The 23,500-nt window shown below is 35.8% G+C and overlaps 1 protein-coding gene and 1 pseudogene across 1 annotated transcript; one reads left to right on the top strand and one right to left on the bottom strand.

Annotated features, from left to right (window-relative positions):
* The first annotated feature begins 6,584 nt into the window (after nt 1-6,584).
* Nucleotides 6,585-13,323, top strand: LOC120158339 (annotated as a pseudogene).
* Nucleotides 13,324-13,565: 242 nt separating this feature from the next.
* Nucleotides 13,566-19,753, bottom strand: LOC120158391 (ABC transporter C family member 4-like). Its single transcript, XM_039169245.1, has 11 exons — nt 17,600-19,753; nt 17,136-17,456; nt 16,923-17,009; nt 16,195-16,818; nt 15,853-16,017; nt 15,439-15,733; nt 14,886-15,100; nt 14,469-14,774; nt 14,327-14,390; nt 14,015-14,254; nt 13,566-13,873 (listed from the first exon to the last, which is right to left on the bottom strand). Exons 1-11 carry the CDS (start codon nt 19,706-19,708, stop codon nt 13,773-13,775), a joined length of 4,527 nt encoding a protein of 1,508 aa, XP_039025176.1. The 5' UTR covers nt 19,709-19,753; the 3' UTR covers nt 13,566-13,772.
* Between the last annotated feature and the right edge of the window lie 3,747 nt (nt 19,754-23,500).

Genomic DNA, 23,500 nt, shown 5'->3' with positions numbered 1-23,500 from the left:
ATTTCATCCTTCGACTGACTCAACAGTACACTATTTAGATGTCAGAATCTACTTCAGTGACAGAGCACTTAAACATGCTAAACAATTTATTTTCTCGGCTTACATCTTTAAGCTGTACAATAACAGAACAAGAACGTGTTAACCTTCTACTATAAAGTCTACTTGGTCTGTATAATCAATTCACCATCAAGATGACAAATAGTAATCTCGTCAGTCTAGTCTTCGATGACATTGCATCTATTGTTTTACAAGAAGAAAATCAACGCAAGAGCAAGAAAGGTAGACAAATGAATATGTAATAAGCAGAGGTGTTGACAGTGATGAGAGGGAGATTAACAAAGTATGGCCAAAGTAGCAGTCACAACCATGGTAGATTAAAGTCAAGACGTAAGAAGAATTTAAAGTGCTATAACTGTAGAAGGAAGGGTCACTTGAAGAATGATTATTGGAGTCCAGCTAAAAACTCCAATCCATAAAGAAATATTGCAAACACACTTCAGATTATGAAAATACTCTATGTTGTGAACCATCAACCACCATGGAAGACAGAAAGAGATTTGCAGATATATGGCTTATTGATTCGGGAGCAACATATCACATGACCTCAAGAAGATAATGATTCTATCGTTATGAACCTATCTTAGAAGGATTTGTGTACAGTTGCAATGATCATGCCTTGGAGATTGTTGGTGTTGGAACCACCAAATTGAAGATGTATGATGGAACCATTAAAGTTGTTCAAGATGTGCGGCACGTAAAAGAAACGAAGAAAAATTTATTATCCTATGGATTATTGGATAATAATGCAAGTAATTTCGAAATAAAGAAATTAATCATGAAGGTGTTCATGGAGCACTTGTGGTGATGAAAGTCGAAAATATAACAATGAATTTATACATGTTGAAGGGAGAGACTTTGCTAGAAGCTGAAGCCTTTGTTGCATCATGTAGTTCAAATTGTGCAATATTATGGCATCATAAACTTGGACACATGTCAAAACAAGGAATGATAGTCCTTGTGGAACAAAAATTACTTCCACGATTAACAAAGGTATCACTTCCTTTGTGTGAGCATTGTATAACAAGTAAGCAGCGTCAATTAAAATTTAACACATCAAATTATAGAGACAATAATGTTCTAGAATTAGTTCATTCTGACATATAGCAAGCACCAGTTACATCCCTAGGCGGAGCAAAATACTTTGTCTCATTTATTGATGATTACTCTAGGAGATGTTGGGTGTACCCTATTAAAAAGAAGTCAAATGTGTTTTCAACTTTCAAAACTTTCAAAGCGCTGATGGAACTTGATTCTTGAAATAAGATCAAGTGTTTCAGAACAGATAATGGAGAAGAATACACAAGTAAAAAATTTAATGACTTTTGCATGAAAGAATACATCAAAAGACAGTTCATAGTGGTGAATACTTCTCAACAAAATGAAATGACAGAGTTGATGAACAAAACCTTGTTAGAAAGAACAAGAGCAATGTTGAGAGCTGCATGCTTAAAAAAATATTTTGGGCAGAAGCAACCAATATCGCCTATTATTTGGTGAATCGAGCTCCATCAACATAATAAATCTGAAGACACTAATGTAGATGTGGACTGGTAAATCAACTGATTATTCAAACATCCATATATTTGGAAGTATTGTGTACGTGATGTACGATGTCCAAGAAATTTCAAAGTTAGATCCAAAATCCATAAAATGTAAATTCTTGGGGTATGCTGGTAGAGTAAAAGGGTATCACTTGTGGGATTTCACTGCCCGCAAAGTGATTATCAGTAAAGATGCTATCTTTGTAGAAGATAAGCTACAAAGAAAAGAAGACGAAGATAGCATTGAAAAGTCAAAGAATACACATATACACGTGGAAAAAGAGTTTGAATAAGGAGATTCTTTTGAAGCAGAATCAACCCATGATGAACAAGAACCAGATAGTTCTGAAGCTTCAGTAAATCGTTAATCAGATCGTGTGAAAAGACGTCCCAATTGACACTTAGATTATGTTATAGAGGGTAATATTGCATATTGTCTTTTAATAGAAGACGGTGAGCCATCAACGTTCTAAGAGGTAATAAACAACCCAGATGCTTCACAATTGATGACAACGATGGAAGAAGAAATGGAATCTATTTATAAAAATAATGCATGGGACTTTTGTGCCACTACTACAAGGAAGAAAACCAATTGGTAACAAATAGGTCTTCAAAATCAAGTGAAATGGTGATGATCAACTGGAGAGGTATCGTACAAGACTGATGGTCAAATGATATGCTCAAAAAGAAGATATTGATTTCAATAAAATCTTTTCTTCTGTGGTTCGACTAACAATAATTCGGGTAGTCTTGACAATGTGTGCTAAGCAACTAGATGTTAAAACAACTTTTCTTCTTGGAGATCTTGAAGAAAAGATTTACATGCTCTAGCATGAATATTTTGAAGAAAAGAAAAAGAAGAACTTGGTTTACAGGTTGAACAAATATATGTACGGTTTAAAATAGGCGCCAAAGTGTTGGTCTAAGAGATTTGATTCCTTCATCATGTCCTTGGATAAAATAGACTTCACGTAGGCTTATTTCAAGAGGTTTAGTGATAACAATTTCGTTATATTGTTGTTGTATGTGGATGACATGTTGGTTGCAAACCCCAACAAAGATCATATTGAAGAATTGAAGGCACAGCTGACTAGGGAATTTGAAATGAAAAACTTTGGACCAACAAAGAAGATTCTATGGATGCAAATTCACCGAGAAAGAAGTAATAAGAAGATTTGGCTTTCACAAAATAATTACTTGAAGAAGATCTTGTCACGATTCAACATGCAAAATTGTAAGCTAATTACTACCCCTCTTCCTATTAACTTCTAATTTTCTTCCAGTATGAGTCCTAGCAATGAAGAAGAGAAGATGAAGATGTATCGAGTATCATATGCATCAGCAGTGAGAAGCTTTATATTCGCTATGATATGTACAACACCAGATATTGAACAAGCAGTGGGAGTGGTTAGTCGGTACATAACGAATCCAGACAAAGGGCATTGGAATGCAGTGAAGAGGATCCTGAGATACATCAAAGGGACCTCAAATATTGCATTATGTTATAGAGGATCAAACTTTATTATCAATGGGTATATCAATTCTAACTATGTAGGAGATTTAGATAAAAGAAAATCTACTACAAGATATGTGTTCAAAGTTGCTAGTGGAGCTACAAGCTGGGTTTCAAAACTGCAATCAGTTGTGGCTACTGATGAGTGTTCAGAATCGTTAATATTTGCTCGATATTTCTTCGATCTTGTGGATTTATTGATGTTGATTTGGTTGTGTTATGCTTATTTTCGTACAGGGTCTTACTTTCCAGAATTAGTGATAAAACGGGTGCATTCTGCATTTTTTATTATTTGGTCACGACTGGAGACATGGGATTGTTGTTTCGTTAATATCAGACTATGCTTATTTTTTTTCACATTTTTGTTGTTTTGTTTAGAGTTTGAATTTAGGAAAAACAATTATCGAAGATCAATTACCGTTTAAGTTCGTGGCGACAGACTCGGATTGTTGCTTCTATTACCGTCAATTCCGATCTCAATTCCCTCTTGGCGAAGCTATCTCGCCAAGTATGTTCCCATGAAGTCGAATGTGCTTTCTATAAGCCGAATCTTCCTTCAACACGTTTTATCGCAACAACAATCTAGACCAAAGTCTATCTTTGATTTTGAAAATTGTTTTGATTTTGAAAAATAAGCGCAGAGATTGAGAGAGATATTCTGAAGATATTAAGGGCAAGTTTCAATTCTCCCGATGGAATTGAGTCGTCGCTTCAGCTCTCGACTTATGAGAAAATTAGCTAAGCATGACAAAAGGCATACTTAGCATGTTTAAAAACAAAGCTTTAAAAATAAAGTAAAAACCGAAAAACTAGAAAAATAAAATAAAGAAGAGAACTTTTATAAATCTAGAAAGAAAAGAAGATTGTAATCTGAGATGTGTGTTTGGCTTACCCCAAGAGGATATTTATAGCCTCTCAAAGCCTAAGGATAAACAAAGAAATTAAAATAAAATAATCCTAAAGATAACTGTTTTTCCTAAATTCAAACTCTAAACAAGTCTCCTAATACAACTCTGCTCGTCCATCTTCCAGAAGGCGCGCTGAGTAGATCTTCTAGAAATCGCCGTTGATTGGACCTTCTAGAAACTGTCACGCCAGACTGCGTCGTGCCCATGTCTCCAGCCGTGACCAAATAATAAAAAAATGCAGAATGTGTCCGTTTTATCACTAATTCTGGAAAGTAAGACCCCGAACGAAAATAAGCATAACACAACCAAATCAGTAGCAATAAATCCACAAGATTGAAGAAATAACGAGCAAATATTAACGATTCTGAACACTCACCAGCTACGTCAACAACATAGGCAGAATACGTAGCAGCTATACAAGCCAGTAAAGAAATAATTTGGTTGAAAATGCTATTGGAGGAGCTCTGGCACAATCAAGAGTATGTCTCTTTCTTTTGTGACATTCAGAGCGCCTTGCATCTAGCAAGGAATCTATCATTTCATTTAAGGACAAAACACATGCGATTTTAGTACCATTTCATTTATGAAAAGGTGGAAGAAGGAATGATAGATATGCAAAAATTCCATACCAAAGACAACATAGTTGATTTCATGACAAAAGCTATCAATGCTGATAAATTTATTTGGTGTCGATCCTTTTGTGACATGTTAGAGATGTAAGCAACATGAATGGTACAAGGTAGAAATAATGATTTGAAGATATGATTGCTCCAATCAAATCTTCAAGTGGGAGATTGTTAAAAGTCAAAGACTTTTTCATGCATTATTGCATCGAATTGTGCAGTGGTAAATCTAAAAATTTACGGCAGATTTTGGTTGAAAATTATGCAAGGAAAAATTATCCATTTAGTCACTAAACTTTAGGCTATTTACAAGATTGGTCCTTAAGCTTCAACTATAAATAGCTTAGCCATTTTTGCTTCAAAACCATCTCAAATCATTCCAACTTTCTTCCATTACTAGAGGAATTAAGAGTTTTCTTAAGAGTTGTTTTCTCATTTTTATCAAGAGAAAATTGTCATTGTTTTTTCCTTGTTAGATTGAGAGAAGTTGTAATTCCTATTTTCTCATAGTGAAATTCTTCTACCTTTGCCCGTGATTTTTACCCTATATTATTTAGAATTTTCCACATAAAATTTGTGTCTTCTTTATCTTCATGGGTTTTTTACAAATTATCGGTTGCGATTTTACTCTATCTAACGATCATATTTCACAACAACATTACTGTACAATCACAAATTCAAATATTTTCCAAAAAGGGTAACTACCATGTTTGTTAGACATTTATTGAGGTTTAATAAAATAAATTAATGTTTAGAGTTTAAATTATTCCATTCATTCATTTTAAATATTTAAAGTTTTTTCCCGTTAAAGTATGCTTTAAACATTTTTTCGTTATTATTTTAGATCTTTAGTTGTTAACGATCGATAAAAAATTTGTTAATCATTTAAACTAATACGTGATTTTTTTTATAAATTTTAAATTTTTATTTCTTTTTAAAGCCTTAAAAATATTAACTTCAATAAAAAAACCTAAATTTCCTTAAAACCTTAAAAAAATACTAAAATATAAACTTTGTCTTCAATCGACCTCGTCGTCACTGCTGTCGTTAGCCTATCTACCTATCATCGGACCCTCGTTATAAACCACCCTTTATCATCGGACCCTCGTTAGTTATCAACCACCCTTTGTCATCGCCTTAATCCTTAAAAATTCTCAACCTCAAAATTCCTGTTCTCTTTCCCCTCTAACCGCTACTCCCCTCTTATTGGTTATTATTTTTAGAATGATGTAATTGAAATAATATCATATATGTGGGGAGAGTTCGAAAATAAGTAGTTCAAATTATTTCCATAAAAATAATTTATATTTATATAATTGATATTTATAATTGGATCACAAATTAAATATAACAAAGATCAATGAATCTCAAGATTTATAATAAAATAAAGAGTAAATTATACAGATGGTCCTCGACTATAGAATGGTGTTTTATTGAATTTCTCAACTATTAAAACTTACAACAGTATAGGATGTTGTTTTATTGATTCCCTCGACTATTAAAAGTTACAAAACGGTCACCCAATTATTTCATATGTTCCAAATTTGTCATTTTTCGTTAAAAAAATTGATGACAATTTGAGTTGGACGTTAATCTGCTGACTGAGATAAGATAAAATCTGATACTAGAATCTCAAATGATTATCATATCATAGTCAACATATTAACTTTCAACTCAAATTGCTGTCAATTTTTTAACAGAAAAGAATGAGTTTGGAAAATATAAAATAGTCGAGTGACCGTTTTATAACTTTTAATAGTCGAGAGATTCAAAAGAACAATATCCTATAACTAAATAATCATTTTACAACTTTTAATAGTCGAATGATTTAATGAAGTGTACCTGAAAGATGGTCCCGCCAATTCACATCCGGATAGGTGTTAAATAAGATAAGTTTTAATTGGTCCTCAATGCTGAAAGAACTTTGTCCTAATGTTGAAGCAGGAAGGACTTCACAGCTTATGCCGACGCCTGCTCTAGAGAATTCGGGGACAGGGTTTCATATTGGATTACTGTGAATGAGCCAAACATCTCTGTCCTAGGAGGTTATGATAGTGGATTTACTCCTCCTAAGCGTTGCTCTCCACCTTTCGGAATAAATTGTACCAAAGGAAACTCTTCATCTGAGCCATACATAGTTGTTCATAATATATTATTGGCACACGCATCGGCTGCAAGATTATACAAGATGAAGTATCATGTAACATCTAAAGTTCTCATGTCAGCTATCGTTTGAACATCTGTTTTCTTTCGACCTTGGACTCGCATCAACTCTAGCTACGACGAGCCTTCGCTTGCTGCTCTAGGATTTCATTTTTATGTCCATTTTTAATGCAGGAAAAGCAGAAAGGATTAATAGGTATTAGCATATATACATTGGACTTTGTTCCTTATACAAACTCAACAGAGGACGCCATAGCAGCCAAAGATTGAAAGACTTCTTAATCGGTTGGTAAGTCACATACTAAAGGTGTTTTTAAGAAAACATGTATATCAATAAAACTCTTTAGTAAATTGTGTTTGTGTTTTGCTTTAGGATTGCGAATCCATTGGTGTTTGGAAATTATCCGAACATGATGAAGAAATTAGTTGGCTCCAAAATTCCTTCCTTTACCAATCATGAATCTGAACTTGTTAAGGGTTCATTTGATTTTTTTGGAGTTGTACATTACACAAGAGTATATGTCCAAGATGACCCTGGCAGTCTGTTATTGAAACAAAGAGACTTTTACGTGGATATAGCTGCAAAGATAATGAGTACATTTCGAGCATATCCTTGCTAAATTCTATTCTCTTCTTGCAAATGTCTGAGGTTCAATAAGGTAAACACTAATGAAAGTAATCTGTTTGTGGCAGAAGGCGACGAGATTTACGTGACTAATGAGATGAGTTTCAAGATATTGTTATATTACTGAGTTTTGTTTCACCTTGGCTTTGTGTTTGATAAATCTGTTTCCTTTCTCAATACCCTATATTACCTTGGGGCCTGCAAGGAGTGCTGGAGCATATCAAGCAAGCCATCCTCCGGTTTACATGGTTGAAAACGGTATCTCTCCCTCTTTCTCTATCTCTCACACATGCACGTGCGAACATGCGGTGAGTATGGTGTGTTGGCAGGTCAGAGAACCGAGCGCAATTTTGTTGCGGAATACAGCTATCGGATAGAGTAAAATCACAACTGATAATTTGAGAAAATAAAAATGAAGATAAAAGAGACACAAAATTTACGTGGAAAACCCCTAAATAATATAGGATAAAAACCACGGGCAACGGTAGAAGAATTTCACTATAAGAAAATAAGAATTACAACTTCTCTCGATCTACCAAAGAGAAAATAATGATAATTCTCTCTTGATAAAAAGTAGAAAACAACTCTCAAAAAACTCTCTAAATTCTCTCTAGTATTGGAAGAAAGCTAGAATGTTTTTGGATGATTTTTGAAGCTAAATGAGCTAGGGTATTTATAGTTGAAGCCTAAGGACTAATTTGTAAATACTCTAAAGTTTAGTGCCTAAATTGAATTATCCCATTTATCAAATTTCAACAAAAGTTGCTATATTTAATTTTTTTCATGATTTCGGTGGTGCATTTAATTCCACCGAAAGTGGCTTGGCAACTTGTTTATTTTTCAACAATCTCCCACTTGAAGATTTTATTGGAACAATCATATCTTCACACAATTCTTTCTACCTTGTACCATCATGTTGCTTATGTCTCTGACAGGCCACAGGAGGATCGACACCAGGTAAATTTATCAGCATTGATCGCCTTCGTCGTGAAATCTGCTATGTTGTCTTTGGTATGGATCTTCTGCATATCTACGTCCCTTCTTCTACCTTTTCATGAATGAAATGATATTGAACTCGTATGTGCTTTGTCCTTGAATGAAATGTTGGATTCCTTTCTAGATGTAAAGCGCTTTGACTGTCACAAAATAGAGAGACATACTCTTGCTTGTGCCCAAGCTCCTCCAATAGTATCTTCAACCAAATTGCTTCTTTACTGGTTTGTGTAGATGCTACATATTCTGCCTCTGTTGTGGATGTAGCCACAGCTGACTATAATTTTGAAACCCAGCTTACAGCTCCATCAGCAACTTTAAACACATATCCTGTAGTAGATTTGCTTTTATCTAAATCCCCTGCATAGTCAGAATCAACATACCCATTGATAAGTAAGTTTGATCCTCCGTAACATAATGCAACATTTGAGGTCCCGTTGATGTATCTTAGGATCCTCTTTACTGTATTCGAATGCTCTTTACCTGGTTTCACCATGTACCGACTAACCACTCCCACTGATTGTGCAATGTTTGGTCTTGTGCATATCATAGCGAACATTAAACTTCCCACTGCTGATGCATACGGTACTCGAGACACCTCCATCCTCTCTTCTTCACTGTTAGGACTCATACTGGAGGATAATTTGAAGTTAATAGGAAGAGGGGTAGAAATTGGCTTACAATCTTGCATGTTGAATCGTGACAAGAACTTTTTCAAATAATTCTTTTGTGAAAGCCAAATCTTCCTATTACTTCTGTCTCGGTGAATTTGCATCCCTAGAATCTTGTTTGATGATCCCAAGTCATTCATTTCAAATTCCCTAGCCAGTTGTGCCTTCAATTCTTCAATATGATCTTTGTTGGGTCCTACAACTAACATGTCATCCACATACAACAGCAATATAACAAAATCGTTATCACCAGACCTCTTGAAATAAGCACAAGGGTCTGCATTGAGTCTGTTGTATCCAAGGCACATAATGAAAGAATCAAATCTCTTATACCAACACCTTGGCACCTGCTTTAGACCGTACAGAGATTTGTTCAACCTGCAAACCAAGTTCTTCTTTTCTTTTTGTTCAAAACCTTCAGACTGGAGCATGTAAATCTCTTCTTCAAGGTTTCCATGAAGAAAATATGTTTTAACATCTAGCTTCTCTAGATGTAAGTTCAATGTAGCACACATTGCAAAAACTACTCGAACTGTTGTTAGTCGAACCAAAGGAAAAAATATTTCATTGAAATCAATACCTTCTTTTTGAGCATATCCTTTGACCACCAGTCTTGCACAATACCTCTCCACTTGATCGTCACCATTTCGCTTGATTTTGAAGACCCATTTGTTACCAATTGGCTTCCTTCCTTGTGGTAGTGACATAAGGTCACATGTATTATTTTTATGAAGGGCTTCAATTTCTTCTTGCATCGCCATCATCCATAATGAAGCATCCGAGTTGTTTATTGCCTCCTGGTATGTTGATGGCTCACCGTCCTCTGTTAAAAGGCAGTATGCAATATTACCTTCTATAACATAATCTGAGTGCCAATTGGGACGTCTTCTCACACGATCTGATTGACGAGTTATTGGAGCTTCAGAACTCTCTGGTTCTTGTTCATCATGTGTTGGTTCTGCTTCAGAAGAATCTTCTTGTTCAACCTCCTTTTCCACATGTATCTGTATAGTCTCTGACTTTTCAGTGCTATCATCATCTTCTTTTCTTTTTAGTTTATCTTCTACAAAGATAACATCCCTGCTGATGATCACTTTGCGGGCAGTGGGATCCCACAAGCGATACCCCTTTACACCTTCAGCATACCCCAAGAATTTACATTTCCTGGATTTTGGATCCAACTTTGAAATTTCTTGGGAGTTGTATATCACATACACAACACTTCCAAATGCATGGAAGTTTGAATAATTAGCTGATTTACCAGTCCACATCTCCATTGGTGTCTTTAGCTCTATTGCAGTTGATGGAGCTTGATTCACCAAATAACAGGCGGTATTGACTGCTTCTGCCCAGAATGTTTTTTCTAGGCCTACATCCCTCATCATTGCTCTTGTTCTTTCTAACAAGGTTCTGTTCATCTGCTCTGCCACTCCATTTTGTTGAGGAGTGTTCGCCACTGTAAACTGTCTTTTGATGCCTTCTTTCCTGCAAAAGTCATCAAATTATTCGCTTGTGTATTCTCCTCTATTATCTGTTATGAAACACTTGATCTTATTTCCAGAATCGAGTTCCACCCGCGCTTTAAAGTTTTTGAAAGTTGAAAACACATCTGACTTCTTCTTAATAGGGTACATCAAACATCTCATGGAGTAGTCATCAATAAATGAGACAAAGTACTTTGCTCCGCCTAGGGATGTAACTGGTGCTTGCCATACGTTAGAGTGAACCAATTCTAGAACACTTTTGCCTCTAGAATTTGATGTGTTGAATTTCAACCGGTGCTGCTTACTTGTTATGCAATGCTCACACAAAGTAAGTGATACCTTTGTTAAGCCCGAAATTAGCTTTTGCTCCACAAGGACTTTTATTCATTGTTTTGACATGTGTCCAAGTTTCTGATGCCATAGCATTGAAGAATCTGAACTACATGAGGCAACAGAGGCTTCTACTTCTAGCAAAGTCTCTCCCTTCAACATGTACAAGTTTGCTGCTATCTTTTTGCCCTTCAGCACCACAAGCGCTCCACGGAACACCTTCATGATTCATTTCCGTGTTTTAATCTTGCTTGCATTATTATCCAACAATCCGTAGGATAATAAATTTTTCTTCAGGCCTTTCACGTGCCGCACATCTCGAACAACTTTAATTGTTCCATTATACATATTCAATTTGATGGTTCCCATGCCAACGATCTCTAAGGCATGATCATTGCAACTATACACAGATCCTCCTGAGACATGTTCATAATGATGGAACCATTCTCTTCTTGAGGTCATGTGATATGTTGCTCCCGAATCAATGAGCCATATATCTACAAATCTTTTTCTGCCTTCCACGGTGGTTGACGTTTCACAACATAGAGCATCTCCATAATCTGAAGTGTTTGCGGTATTGCCTTGTAGATTGGAGTTTTTATTCAGACTCCAACAATCCTTCTTCAAGTGACCCTTCTTTCCACAGTTGTAGCACTTTAAATTATTCTTGCTCCTCGACTTCGATCTACCTTGTTTGTGACTGCTGCTTTGGCCACGTTCTGTTGACCTCCCTCTCATCGTTGTCAACGCTTCTGCTTGTTGCAAATTTACTTGTCTGTCTTCTTTGTTCTTGCGCTGATTTTCTTCTTATAGAACAGCAGCTGCAACGTCATCGAAGACTAGACTGGTGACATTACTGTTTGTCAAGTTGATGATGAGTGGATCATACGAATCAGGTAGACTTTGAAGTAGAAGTTCGACACGTTCTTGTTCTCCTATTGTACATCTTAAGGATGTAAGCTGAGAAAATAAAGTGTTTAGCGTGTTTAAGTGCTCTGTCATTGAAGTAGATTCTGACATACGGAGAGTGTACAATTTCCTCTTAAGAAAAATTTTATTGTACAGCGATGTGGCCTCGTACAATTTGGTGAGATGATCCCATATCTCCTTAGCTGTCTTTTTCTCCTCGATGCTTAACAATACTTCATCTGCTAATGCTAGATGAAAGTTTGCCATAGCATTCTCGTCCATTTCAATCCATTTGTTGTCATATGTGAAATCTATCAGCCTTTCACTGATAGCTGCTAGACAACCCTCTTTCCTCAGGATGACCTTCATCTTCAATTTCTACAATGAGAAATTTCTTCCATTGAATTTTTCAATATCAAATTTCGTCGCCATAGCTTCTATTACGGATAGCTCCCACTATTTCACTATCGTGAATAGTTCTCTAGAACATTCAAAGAATGGGTAATATCTTCTTACTTTCTTATGTTTGAGGATCCACCTTTTGGTGGCAACCACAAAGACAATAAGTAGATATTACACACTCTAATCTAGCTCGGATACCAATTGTTGCGGAATACGGCTATCGGATAGAGCAAAATCACAACTGATAATTTGAGAAAATAAAAATGAAGATAAAATAGACTCAAAATTTACGTGGAAAACCCCTAAATAATATAGGGTAAAAACCACGGGCAACAGTAGAAGAATTTCACTATGAGAAAATAATAAGAATTACAACTTCTCTCGATCTACCAAGGAGAAAACAATGATAATTCTCTATTGATAAAAAGGAGAAAACAACTCTCAAGAACTCTCTAAATTCTCTCTAGTATTGGAAGAAAGCTAAAATGTTTTTGGATGATTTTTAAGCTAAATGAGCTAGGGTATTTATAGTTGAAACCTAAGGACTAATTTGTAAATACCTTAAAGTTTAGTGACTAAATTGAATTATCCCATTTATCAAATTTCAACAAAAATTGCTATATTTAATTTTTTTTTCATGATTTCGGTGGTGCATTTAATTCCACCTAAAGTGGCTTGGCAACTTGTGACAACTTGTTTATTTTTCAACAAATTTGACCTTGGCAGACACATCGAGAGTGGAATATCTGCATGCATACATCGGGAGTGTGCTGGATGCAATAAGGTAAGGCAGCTTCATTTTTCAATTAAGATATGCGAAATGCAAATAGTATCACACTACAGGACATATTAATACTTTCTCAAAACTGTTGAAAGGAATGGATCGGATACAAGAGGGTACTTTGAATGGTCCTTCCTAGGTGTGCTGGAGATACTAAATGGTTATGAATCGTGTTTCGGATTGTAGATTTGGATGAGTCGGATTTGAGGAGACAGCCCAAGCTATCTTCGTATTGGTATTCCCATTTTCTCAAGGGAGGGAGTGTTGGTCCCGACATACTGATGCAGCTCAACACTAATTTCTCTACTTTTTACTTCTAAACGTGACATTCATATAATATGTTCACTAATCGAAATGAATTTACTTTTAAGATAATAATTTATCACGATGCAATATCTTTTTTTTATTGATTGATTTATTTATTCCGTCAATAATAACATCTCATTTTACAATAGTTTTACAAACAAGAAGAAAGGTGTACTTCATCTGGACAGGTAAAGTCATCAGTCCCATGATTATAAAAGACTGATCACTTTACGTTATGAAATGGAACATTTAGACGAAACGAGTGCATTTTTATATGGACAGCTAAAAGAGAAGATTACATTTTGCTAAACTTTTATTGTAAATAGAACATTCCGCATAGCTGAAAGTATACTATGTTAATTAGCAGCTACAGCTCTTACATGTTACGTTTGGTGCATAAAAAATATGGTCACCCATGGGATTTTAAGCGCTAGTAGTCTGAAAAATCTGTCACGGGATTCGGTTATAGTCCAGAAGAGCGGTTGGCATACTCTTGAACCAATGCTGCAAAGAGTGTTGGCCTTTCGAGCAAGCGTGACGGTGAGTCGAATTCTTTAGCCTTCCCTGTGTTATTAAAAAAACACAGGCATTACATATGTAATTCATGTGACAAACTGTATCCATAAATGCTTTGCATTGAAGTTTGGCATGGGTTCTCATGCTAATTAGCCGAGAGTGAAAAAGGTAAGAGAAAGAAAGACGCACCTGCATCGACAACTAAAACCCTATCACAGTCCATGACTGTTGGTATTCTATGAGCAATGCTGATGATTGTGCAGGCTGCAAAGTCTTCCCTGATGATCTTTTGGATTATGGCATCAGTTTGCGAGTCGACGGATGCAGTTGCCTCATCCATGAACAAAAGCCGGCTGCGCTTAAGCATAACTCTCCCCAAACACAGAAGCTGTCTCTGCCCCACGCTCCAGTTATCGCCATTGTCAGCCACTGTTAATTAAAATGGCTTTGGTTAGGCACTATTTCGGTGACTAGACTCAAAACAAGCTGATAGTCACTTACCTAAAGAATCGAGTTTATCTGGTTTCGAAGCAACCACATCTTTAAGTTGGCAGCGCTCAAGGCTCTGCAAAAAGCAATAAACTTCTGTGAGAAGAAGTACGGCCTAAAATGATTCATATTGTTATTGGAGTGGCATTTTTACCTTCCATATCTCTTCATCTGAATACTTTCCTACAGGATCAATGTTGCTTCTAACAGTTCCTTCAAAAAGAACAGGTTCTTGAGGGATGATCCCGAAGCGTGACCTAAGATCATGAAGTCCTAACATGCAGATATCTATGCCATCAATAATTATTTTCCCTCCTGTTGGTTCAACCAGTCTGAAGAAAACTTGGATTAAAGTCGACTTTCCACTCCCCGTCCGACCAACAACACCGATCTTTTCACCACCATTAATGCTCAGTGTAATGCCTTTGAGTACAAGAGGCGTGCTTGGTCTGTATCTAACCTGTTAACCGAAATTTGTTAGCAGTAGTTCAGTCCTTAACTGATAATCAACTCCTGCAAAGAATGTAGTTCGAAATAAATTATAGAAAGAATAGTGTAAGAGCAAAGTTACCTGTAGGTCTTTGAGCTCAACATTGCCTTTGGCAGGCCAATTCGGAGGGGGAAGACGGTCTTCGATATGCCATGCAGCTTCTGGCTCAAGCTTTGAAAATTGCTTTATTCTTTCAACAGAAACCATCCTGTTTTCCACGAAGCAGCTCAAATATATGGCCCAGAACAATACACTGTTGAGGGACAACCCATATGAAAGAGATAACCCGACATTCTCTGCATTATGCAGAATAAGTCAAAATTTTTCGAACATTCTTATACTTTGAGGGCACTAGGCCAATGCACATATATAATGCCTATCAAATTATTATCTTTCGCCGGCCTTCGGCTGAGCTGAATCAGGCACATGATATCATCAGATGATCACAAGCCAGTGCTACAGGTAAAAAAATTGTTGTATAAAAGTGGCATGACAGTATGCATTCAGCTTCCTTACCATAGAGCATGGTATTAGGACCATGACATAAGTTCAAGTGATCAAATGCTTTTTGTTTCAACAAGGAAACCATAAAGAGTAGAGATCAGTGGAACAAAGATTTTAGCATTACAATTACCTGGTCTGACAATGCTGCTTGGTAACATTATCATAAACAGGGTTGAAAGGCAGAGGACTATGCTCCCGATAAGTTCCAAACGGAAGCCCAACCATTCATTCGATCCATTGTTGTGGAAATCCATGCGTAAATTGGAATTAACTCTGTTAATATTTTCCAGACAAAAACTATCCTCCTTTTTGAATGCACGGATTGTCATAACTCCAGAGATGCTTTCCGAGAAGTGATGAATGACGGGTGCTTTAGTGATCGAGTCAAGGCGAGTTAATTCTCGAGATGATGCAAGGTAGTACCCCTGTATTCAAGAAAAATGAATATCATCAAGAAAGAAACTAGATCACCTTGCAAAAGTTTAAGATTTAACATAATGTGGCGAGTGAAAAGTATTCTTTAAATTTTCAGCAAGACACATACCCGATACCAGAAATTCAGCCAACCAAGAGGAATTATCAAGAATATTGTTGGCCAGGCGTATTGACATGTGATTATGAAGATGCTGAGCAGTGTAATGTACATGGAAACAGTAATCCCCATGACGAATGGAACGAAGATATCAACGTTGGTCTGATCAGTTGATGCCTGATGTTTATAAAAAAAAAAGGCTTATGTTAGTCCTAAGATACCAAGATATCTGATCACTTCTTTCTTGGAACTATGACTCCAATTGTTTCTTTTCACCAATGATATAAAAATGACAGATGATATGCGGATAAGCTGTGAAGTGAAAGTGCCAAAATCCAGTATCCAAAACCTTACCCGACTTAAAATTCTTCCTGAAGGTGTGGTATCGAAAAAGGACATAGGGGCATGTAAGATGCTATGAAGGATTTGCCCGAAAAAGATTTGGGCCGTCTTGAGCCCCATGAGTGTAACAAAAAATGCCCTGAACATTATTAACACGACAGACACGGCTGCTATGATGGCATAAACGGAAATAAATACCGAAGGGTTGAAAGAAAGTGCTCGTTCGGCTGAAGTTTCATATGACAGCCAATAATCACCGGCCATTTGAGAACCTTGCCATGACAGAGATAATAGAAGAACTGCAGCCACACCCCACCAGCCAAAAGCCTCAGTGCAGTACATTTTGTACACATGGAAGCTGACTTTACCAGTTTCCCTTTCTTCATCTTTTATTAGCTTAGAATCACCCTTGTCCGATTTTGTGTGGTCTTGAGTCTCACCATTTGCTTCCCCAAGGTTGGAAACACCCTGAGAAGGTTTGGATGTTTTGTTCGAATTTTCACCAGCCATGTCGTTGCCTGCTTCTACGAGTTCCATAGCCGTTTCGTGTGCAGCTACAAGAGCTCCGAAATCCAAGCCAGAGTCTAGCAGATTATTATACTTCCCCGACTGTACTATCATCCCATCTCGCATCACCTTGAATTTACACGCAAACATTTTCAAAACGTCAAAACTCTTATATGTGTGCATGTGCAGACCTGTGTCTTTTCCAGGAAATAGATAATGCCTATCCTACTTACCAAGATGAGATCAACATTGTGCAAGAAGTCCACTTGATGGGTTACAAGCAAAATAGTCTTCCCCTTGAGAGCCCCTCTCACACATTCCTGCACATAAAAGGCATACAAAATAATCATATCAAGCTTTCATAATACACATACAGCAACAGATTAAAGTTTCTTTTCAACGATTGCAAGGCTTGAAATGGGTTATGGATCGCACAGCAATGTTACCTTAAATATGTCTGTCCCTGTATGAGCATCAACGGCACTAAAGATGTCATCGAGAAGGTAGATGTCACAATCTTGGTAAACAGCTCTTGCGAGTTGTATCCGTTGCTTCTGGCCACCGCTGAGGTTGATCCCACGTTCTCCGATTTCAGTCTGATCACCAAATTCCATCATTTCCAAGTCTTTCTCCAAGCAACAAACCCTTACGACTTCCTTGTATTTCTCCTCATTCATCGGCAGACCAAACAGGATGTTCTCTTTAATTGTCCCATTCTGAATCCAAGATGTTTGAGCTACATATGCAGTTGAACCACAAAGCTTAACCTGTCATGGAAACAACAATAACTGTATTTAACAAGCATTCCTTGTATTCCAAGTCACGTTTTATTAATAATGGTCTAGGGTTTAAGGTTTAAATATTCACAGTTGCATATATCAAAGATAAACTTGGTTCCCAGAATTTATACCTTTCCTGATATTTTGTGCATCTCACCGAGAATCGAAGCCAGAAGAGAAGATTTGCCTGATCCCACAGTCCCGACGATAGCGGTAAGCTCCCCTTTCTTGACCTCTAAGTTAATATTTTTCAGAACCCCCTCTCCTTTTTCATCATCCCAGCTGAACACCCCGTTTTGAACTTCCACGGCAGTTCTACCATCACAACCCTCCTGTCTCTCCACTGATGAATCCACCAATTCTGTACTCATCATGTAAGTATCCAGTCTCTCCAGTGAAATCATTGCTTGCGAAAGCGAGATCATGGACTGCGGGAAGTTCCTAATGGGCTCTTGCAAGATCTTGAAGATCGTTGTTGTCGTGAACACGAGCCCTGCATCAAGTTTCACTCCTAATAAAAGTGCAGTCCCAAATGTGAGTGTAGATATCAGTAGTGGTGTTGACCACATCACTATGATATTTCCAGAGATCGAATACAAGAATTTGCTTAGCCATCCGAACTCAGTTTCACGAAAAGATTGGACTCTTTTGTTAAAGTGTTCTTCCCACGCCTGGAACTTGATCACCCGCATGTAATTAAGCATCTCATTGGTGGCCTTCATCCTCTTGTCACGATTCTTCATCACATTTAATTGAAACCGATTGTTCCTTCTGGTTCCCATTATCACAAAGACAAGAACACCGAGAAGTCCAAGCACTGCAGTGACTATTGCAGCGCCGAGGTACCTAAACAAAAGCACCAAGGCGACAGTAACTTGCAAAGGAGTCAACCAAATAGAATGGAGCTGCAACATCATATCAGAGAGCTGTTGAGCATCAACAGCCATGTAATTCACAATCTGTCCAACACCATGAGACTGACGAGAAGAGCAGGTTAACCTTAAGCCCTTCTTGTATAAAGAAGTAATGAGAGTGCAGCGAATGAGCATCCCGAGTTTCTGAGAGTTGAAGTTGAATTGATGAGTCGTCAACACTTCGACAAACTTAGCTACCAGAAGAATCAATATAAGATAGTACCCTTCATACGGTGAGCTTCGTTTCCCTGCAGTGTAGTCAACAAAGCTCTGGATCAATACAGGACCAACATACATAACGCAGAGCCGCACTATGGCAAGGAATGCTGTGAGGGAAACTTCCTTCCAAAAGCATCGTAGCAGCGTAGTTCGAACAGGGTGGCTCAATTTTTCGTGCGGTTTAGGCCAATTCACTTCGAAGAGCTTCGAAATCTTCTCAGCCCGATGTTCGGGTGACAAAGATGGGACTTCCTCCATTTTGAGAGGGGATTTGTAGCCTTTTCTTAACAGAGGATTTATCCATATCCAAAATGCCTTTGATACTATAGAAGCTGAAGCAAAGCCACTCACTTTCGGTTTGCTCAAAAGCGGCTCAAGCAACTCTTCTTCTTCATCCATCGTTGGTTCGGATTCTCTGGTCACCGTTATACCAGTTGAACCTCTAATGGCGACAAGAAGAAGAAGAACTGATAATGGAAAGGAAACAAAGGAAATAATATCATCCAACTTCAAATACTTGTACTCGTGTGTTTCAACAGACACCACGCGTATGATACCGGACAAAGCGAACAAGGAAATGATGATAAAATTCGCAAACCAATAAGCTCGGAGAGATAAAGGGTGGTTAACAGCCTCGAATCCCTTCTCATGGATGATTAAGATTGCAATCACAGCATGAGTTATGGCTTGAACTAACCAAAATATTCCGTCAAATTGTTTCCATGACCCCTGGCGGCTACTTGTAGTAAATGCAAGAATGCACACAATAGTGTAAGAAAACGCCAACACAGCCGTCACAATCAAAGAGAGTTTAAACCATACGGTTGTCTTTAGAACCGCCCTGTTATTTCTTACGAGAGGCTTGTTGATGTCGGAGCTGCCATGGCTGTTGCCTGAGAATCTAGAATATAGCTTGTGAACAGCAAAGCATAGGAGGGTGAGCAAGAACAAGAGATCAACGGCGGATAAGAGAGCCCTTTGAGGACATGCGGAGAGGAAAATGAATCTCAGCCATTGGAATACAACAGTAATAGATGTCGTCTCCTTGGAGGATTCAATCACAGAGCTTGAACATGAAACGGAAGTAATCCAAGTAGGTGAAGACATATTCACTCAGACTTGGACGTTAAATAAAAACAAAAATAACAATTTTCCGTTTTCAGAGATTGACGATTCCAATCAATATATTAATCTCCCCTTGCATCACCTGTAAAAAAAATTACCAATATATCATGTGTCTACAAATGTAGAATCCAAAAAAAAAAGATAACGCTATTAACAATAAAACAAGAAGAAGAAAACAGAGAAATGTTCACAAGGGGGAAAAAAGAAGAAAGAAAGCAAAAACAAAAATGAACTTTTGGAAGAACGAATATAACTTCAAAGTTTTAGCTTCACCGAATTCACAACAGTAGAAATACCTCAAAAGCTTTGAACTTTTAAGCATGGGCTGCCATCTTTAACGTGAAGCCTGCAAAAAAGAAGAAAAGCTTTTAGAGCAAAGGTGTGTACAGGAGGAGACAATGGTCTCTGCCATATAATCCGAAAATAAATGAACGAATCATGATGGAGCTCTTAAGAGCCCTTCAGGCGGCTATAAGTCAACAAAAATAAAATTTGACCAAGATGAATCAAATACTTTATACGTACAGTTGATTCTCACATGTTATTCGTATATGTACAGTATTGTGGAAAGAAAAAAAAACAAAGAAAACCAATGAAATGAAGTCTTGGAAAAACACTCCACATAAAGCAAAGACGAGCGATTGAACTTTTACAAAAAAAAAAATACATGCACAACAAAAAGAAGCCATGGAACGAACCTGTAACCAAGTTCCACAAAAGAGAAAAGCCAAAGTGAAGACTTTGCACCACAAGAAAAGCCCTAACCCAAAGCCAATTACCACGTGAAAAATCCGTCTGCACGTTTTAAAGGTCCCTAAACATTCAAGCAGAAACCAGAGATCGCTGGGTTGTAAGAAAACAAATGTTAATAAATGCGCGCATACTCAAAACAGCTAAGATTTCGCTGTTTTGATTATTTGGTTTGAGAAATTTGATATTCGCGTGTCCAATTTAAAGTGTTTTTTCTTTTCAATTATTCTGGACTAAAATCGACGTTCATATTCCCATAAAAGACGTAAAGATAAGGAGAATCGCCATTGGGTCCTGACTCCTCATGTATTGAGGGAGAACCTTTTTCTGATTGATTGTTTTGTTTGATTGTTCTTTTTTACTTTGATTACAAGACTCTGTCATGGTGATAATTGTAAAACTAGAATTTCTGTGCCCACGAGCGATACTGTTCGCGTGTAATTACTTTCCGGTTGGAATTTGCCATGTTCGACGATTAGGTTTTTTCGGCCAAAATTAGTTTAATTAGGTAAAAAAAAAGTTTATTTTAGGATCTACTATATTTATTACGATATTCATAAAAATTATTACGACGACATAACAATTTTAATGAAAAATATATTTTTATTAAATTAATTTTAATCTAATAATTCATTACTTTTTGGGAACTCGTTATATCGACGTGATGAATTTTATTATAATAATATTTTTTTAGTTTAAATTGTTTTCTTCATAATTAAAAAAAGTGTTAACTACATAGATGATCACTTATGTTTGTGTTCTATCCACTTTTAGTAACTAATTTAAAAAAACATAATATATGATCACTTTCGTTTTTATTTAATTAAAATATAGTCACTTTTGTTTTTATTCAATTAAGATGTGGTCATCACAGATTAACTGCCTTTAACATCTGTTAAATATTTTTATATAATCATACATTTGGTCCCTATTATTTAAATATTCTCTCAATTTAGTCCCTTCTATTTAAATATTCTCTCAATTTAGTTATATATTTTTAATAAATTAAAATAAATTTAATTCTCAAATTATTTCACTCTAAAATTCTAAAATCCTAATTTCTTAAAATTTGACACCATAAAATTCTAAATTCTAATTTCTTAAATTATTTCACATTATCGTTCTACATTATTTTTTAGAATATTTATTTTAACTTCAAAACATTTGGAATTTAATTATATTTATTTCTTTTAAATTTTTTAATAAATTTTATTTCAATTATGTAATTTAATTTTTTAAACTTTATGTGTAGATTATATATATATATATATATATATATTATAGACTTTTAAATTTTAAATTTTATAATTTTTCTATATATTTTTTTAAAAAAATAATATAATTTAAAGAAAAAAATTATGAATCGGGTACCCGTGACCCGGATTATATATAATATAATTATATATATATATATTAACTTAAAAATATTTTAATATTAACGTATTAAATATATTTTATTAATAGCTTAATTTAAAAATATTTTATTTTTATTTTCATTTGAAAATATATATTTTATGTTAAAATTTATTTAAAAGTATGATTGAATTGAGAGAATATGTAAATAACAGGGAACAAATGTGTGATTATATCAAAATATTTAATTGTTGTTAATGGTGGTTAACTCGAGTGACCACATATTAGTTAAATAGAAACGAAAGTAACCATATCTTAATTAAATAAAAATGAAAGTGATCATATCTTAATTAAATAAAAACGAAAGTGACCATAACTTATGTTTTTTTTTAAATTAGTGACCAAAAGTGGACACAACTCAAACATAAGTGACATTTGTGTAGTTAACCCTTAAAAAATAGAACTTGTCATGTTGAGGTGACAAGTTCTTTTGGGTTTAAATAACTAGTCCTTGGCCAATGACATGATTTTGAATTGATGGAACTCGTCAAGTGGGCGTGACAAGTTTCAACCGTCATTTTGATAAATTTTCATTATAAATAGGAGTGGGGTGAGTTGATAGAGTTTATATTAGAATCAAATCATGGATTTGTGGGAAGAATATTACGAAAAATTCTCGAACGATCTATTTGGGTCTAATTACTCAAAATTCGACGATTCGGATTCAAGCTAATCCTCATATAAAGAGTGGGTAAACGTGACAATAAAGTTGGTACTTGATCAATATGAGGAGAGAATGAAACTTGAAGAAGAAATTAAGGAGATGAAAATCGAGAAGAAGTATGAAAACTTACCAATTTGACGTAGCAAACAACTTATATAAAGAAATGAAAAAAAAAGAAAAAGAAAAATAATAGTGTAGAAATTGAGAAGAAGAAGACGAAAAGTTAATTTTTATGTTAAAAAATGTTTTAAATATATGTATGAATTTGTGTTTAGATCCATGTTATTTATGGAAACATAATTACAAAGGTTTTATTGGTCCGGTCAATATTTAGGAAGATGTGGACAATGCTTCCTGTTGTGGTCTTCACCTCTGTAGTGGCCACAAAACTTTGGTAGACCTTACTCTTGTTGAGGATCATCTAATAAGTATGAATTCGACTATATTCAAGTCGACCCTTCAACTTCCTTTGTAATGATGTTTTTAAACATTTCAGAGACCATTTAAAGCATAATAAAATAAACTTTTCAGTAATATATCACTAAATTCAGACAATTGAATGATGTTTTTAATCATATTTAATAATTCATCATACCCTATCATAATTCACCATAACTTTTTCAGTGCTATATATAGTCATGCCTATATCATACATAAAACTTCATTGTTCGAGTTCATATTTCAAAAATTTTTATAGCAACATTTTCAACAACAATTTATTATGAGAGAAAATTTTTCACCATCTCCTTTGAGGGAGACGTTCGACTTTTCGACTTGATGACGAAAATTTCAAACAAGGTTTGAGCTATTGAAGATTCAACATTTTCTTTACTACGGTTCAAGTTTTCAACCTCTTTGGTTTCACAACATTCATTAATGGGTTATTTGAACAATGATGTCGTACTTTGAACAATGATTGACACATACCTTACCAATTCGATGAGTAA

Source organism: Hibiscus syriacus, unplaced genomic scaffold (assembly GCF_006381635.1).
Source record: "Hibiscus syriacus cultivar Baekdansim isolate YM2019G1 unplaced genomic scaffold, ASM638163v2 tig00111311_pilon, whole genome shotgun sequence".
In the NCBI taxonomy this organism is placed as follows: domain Eukaryota; kingdom Viridiplantae; phylum Streptophyta; class Magnoliopsida; order Malvales; family Malvaceae; genus Hibiscus; species Hibiscus syriacus.
Note: the sequence above shows the minus strand (reverse complement) of the source record. Positions and strands in the feature narration are given on the sequence as shown.

What these genes read in the sequence shown, in the direction of transcription:
- LOC120158391 (XM_039169245.1), bottom strand. Translation starts at nt 19,708, where the DNA reads ATGTCTTCACCTACTTGGATTACTTCCGTTTCATGTTCAAGCTCTGTG. An exon ending in CAGGAAGAATTTTAAGTCGG is followed by an intron (nt 16,018 to 16,194) that starts GTAAGGTTTTGG and finishes TATAAACATCAG; the next exon opens with GCATCAACTGATCAGACCAA. An exon ending in AGATAAACTCGATTCTTTAG is followed by an intron (nt 14,255 to 14,326) that starts GTAAGTGACTAT and finishes TTTAATTAACAG; the next exon opens with TGGCTGACAATGGCGATAAC.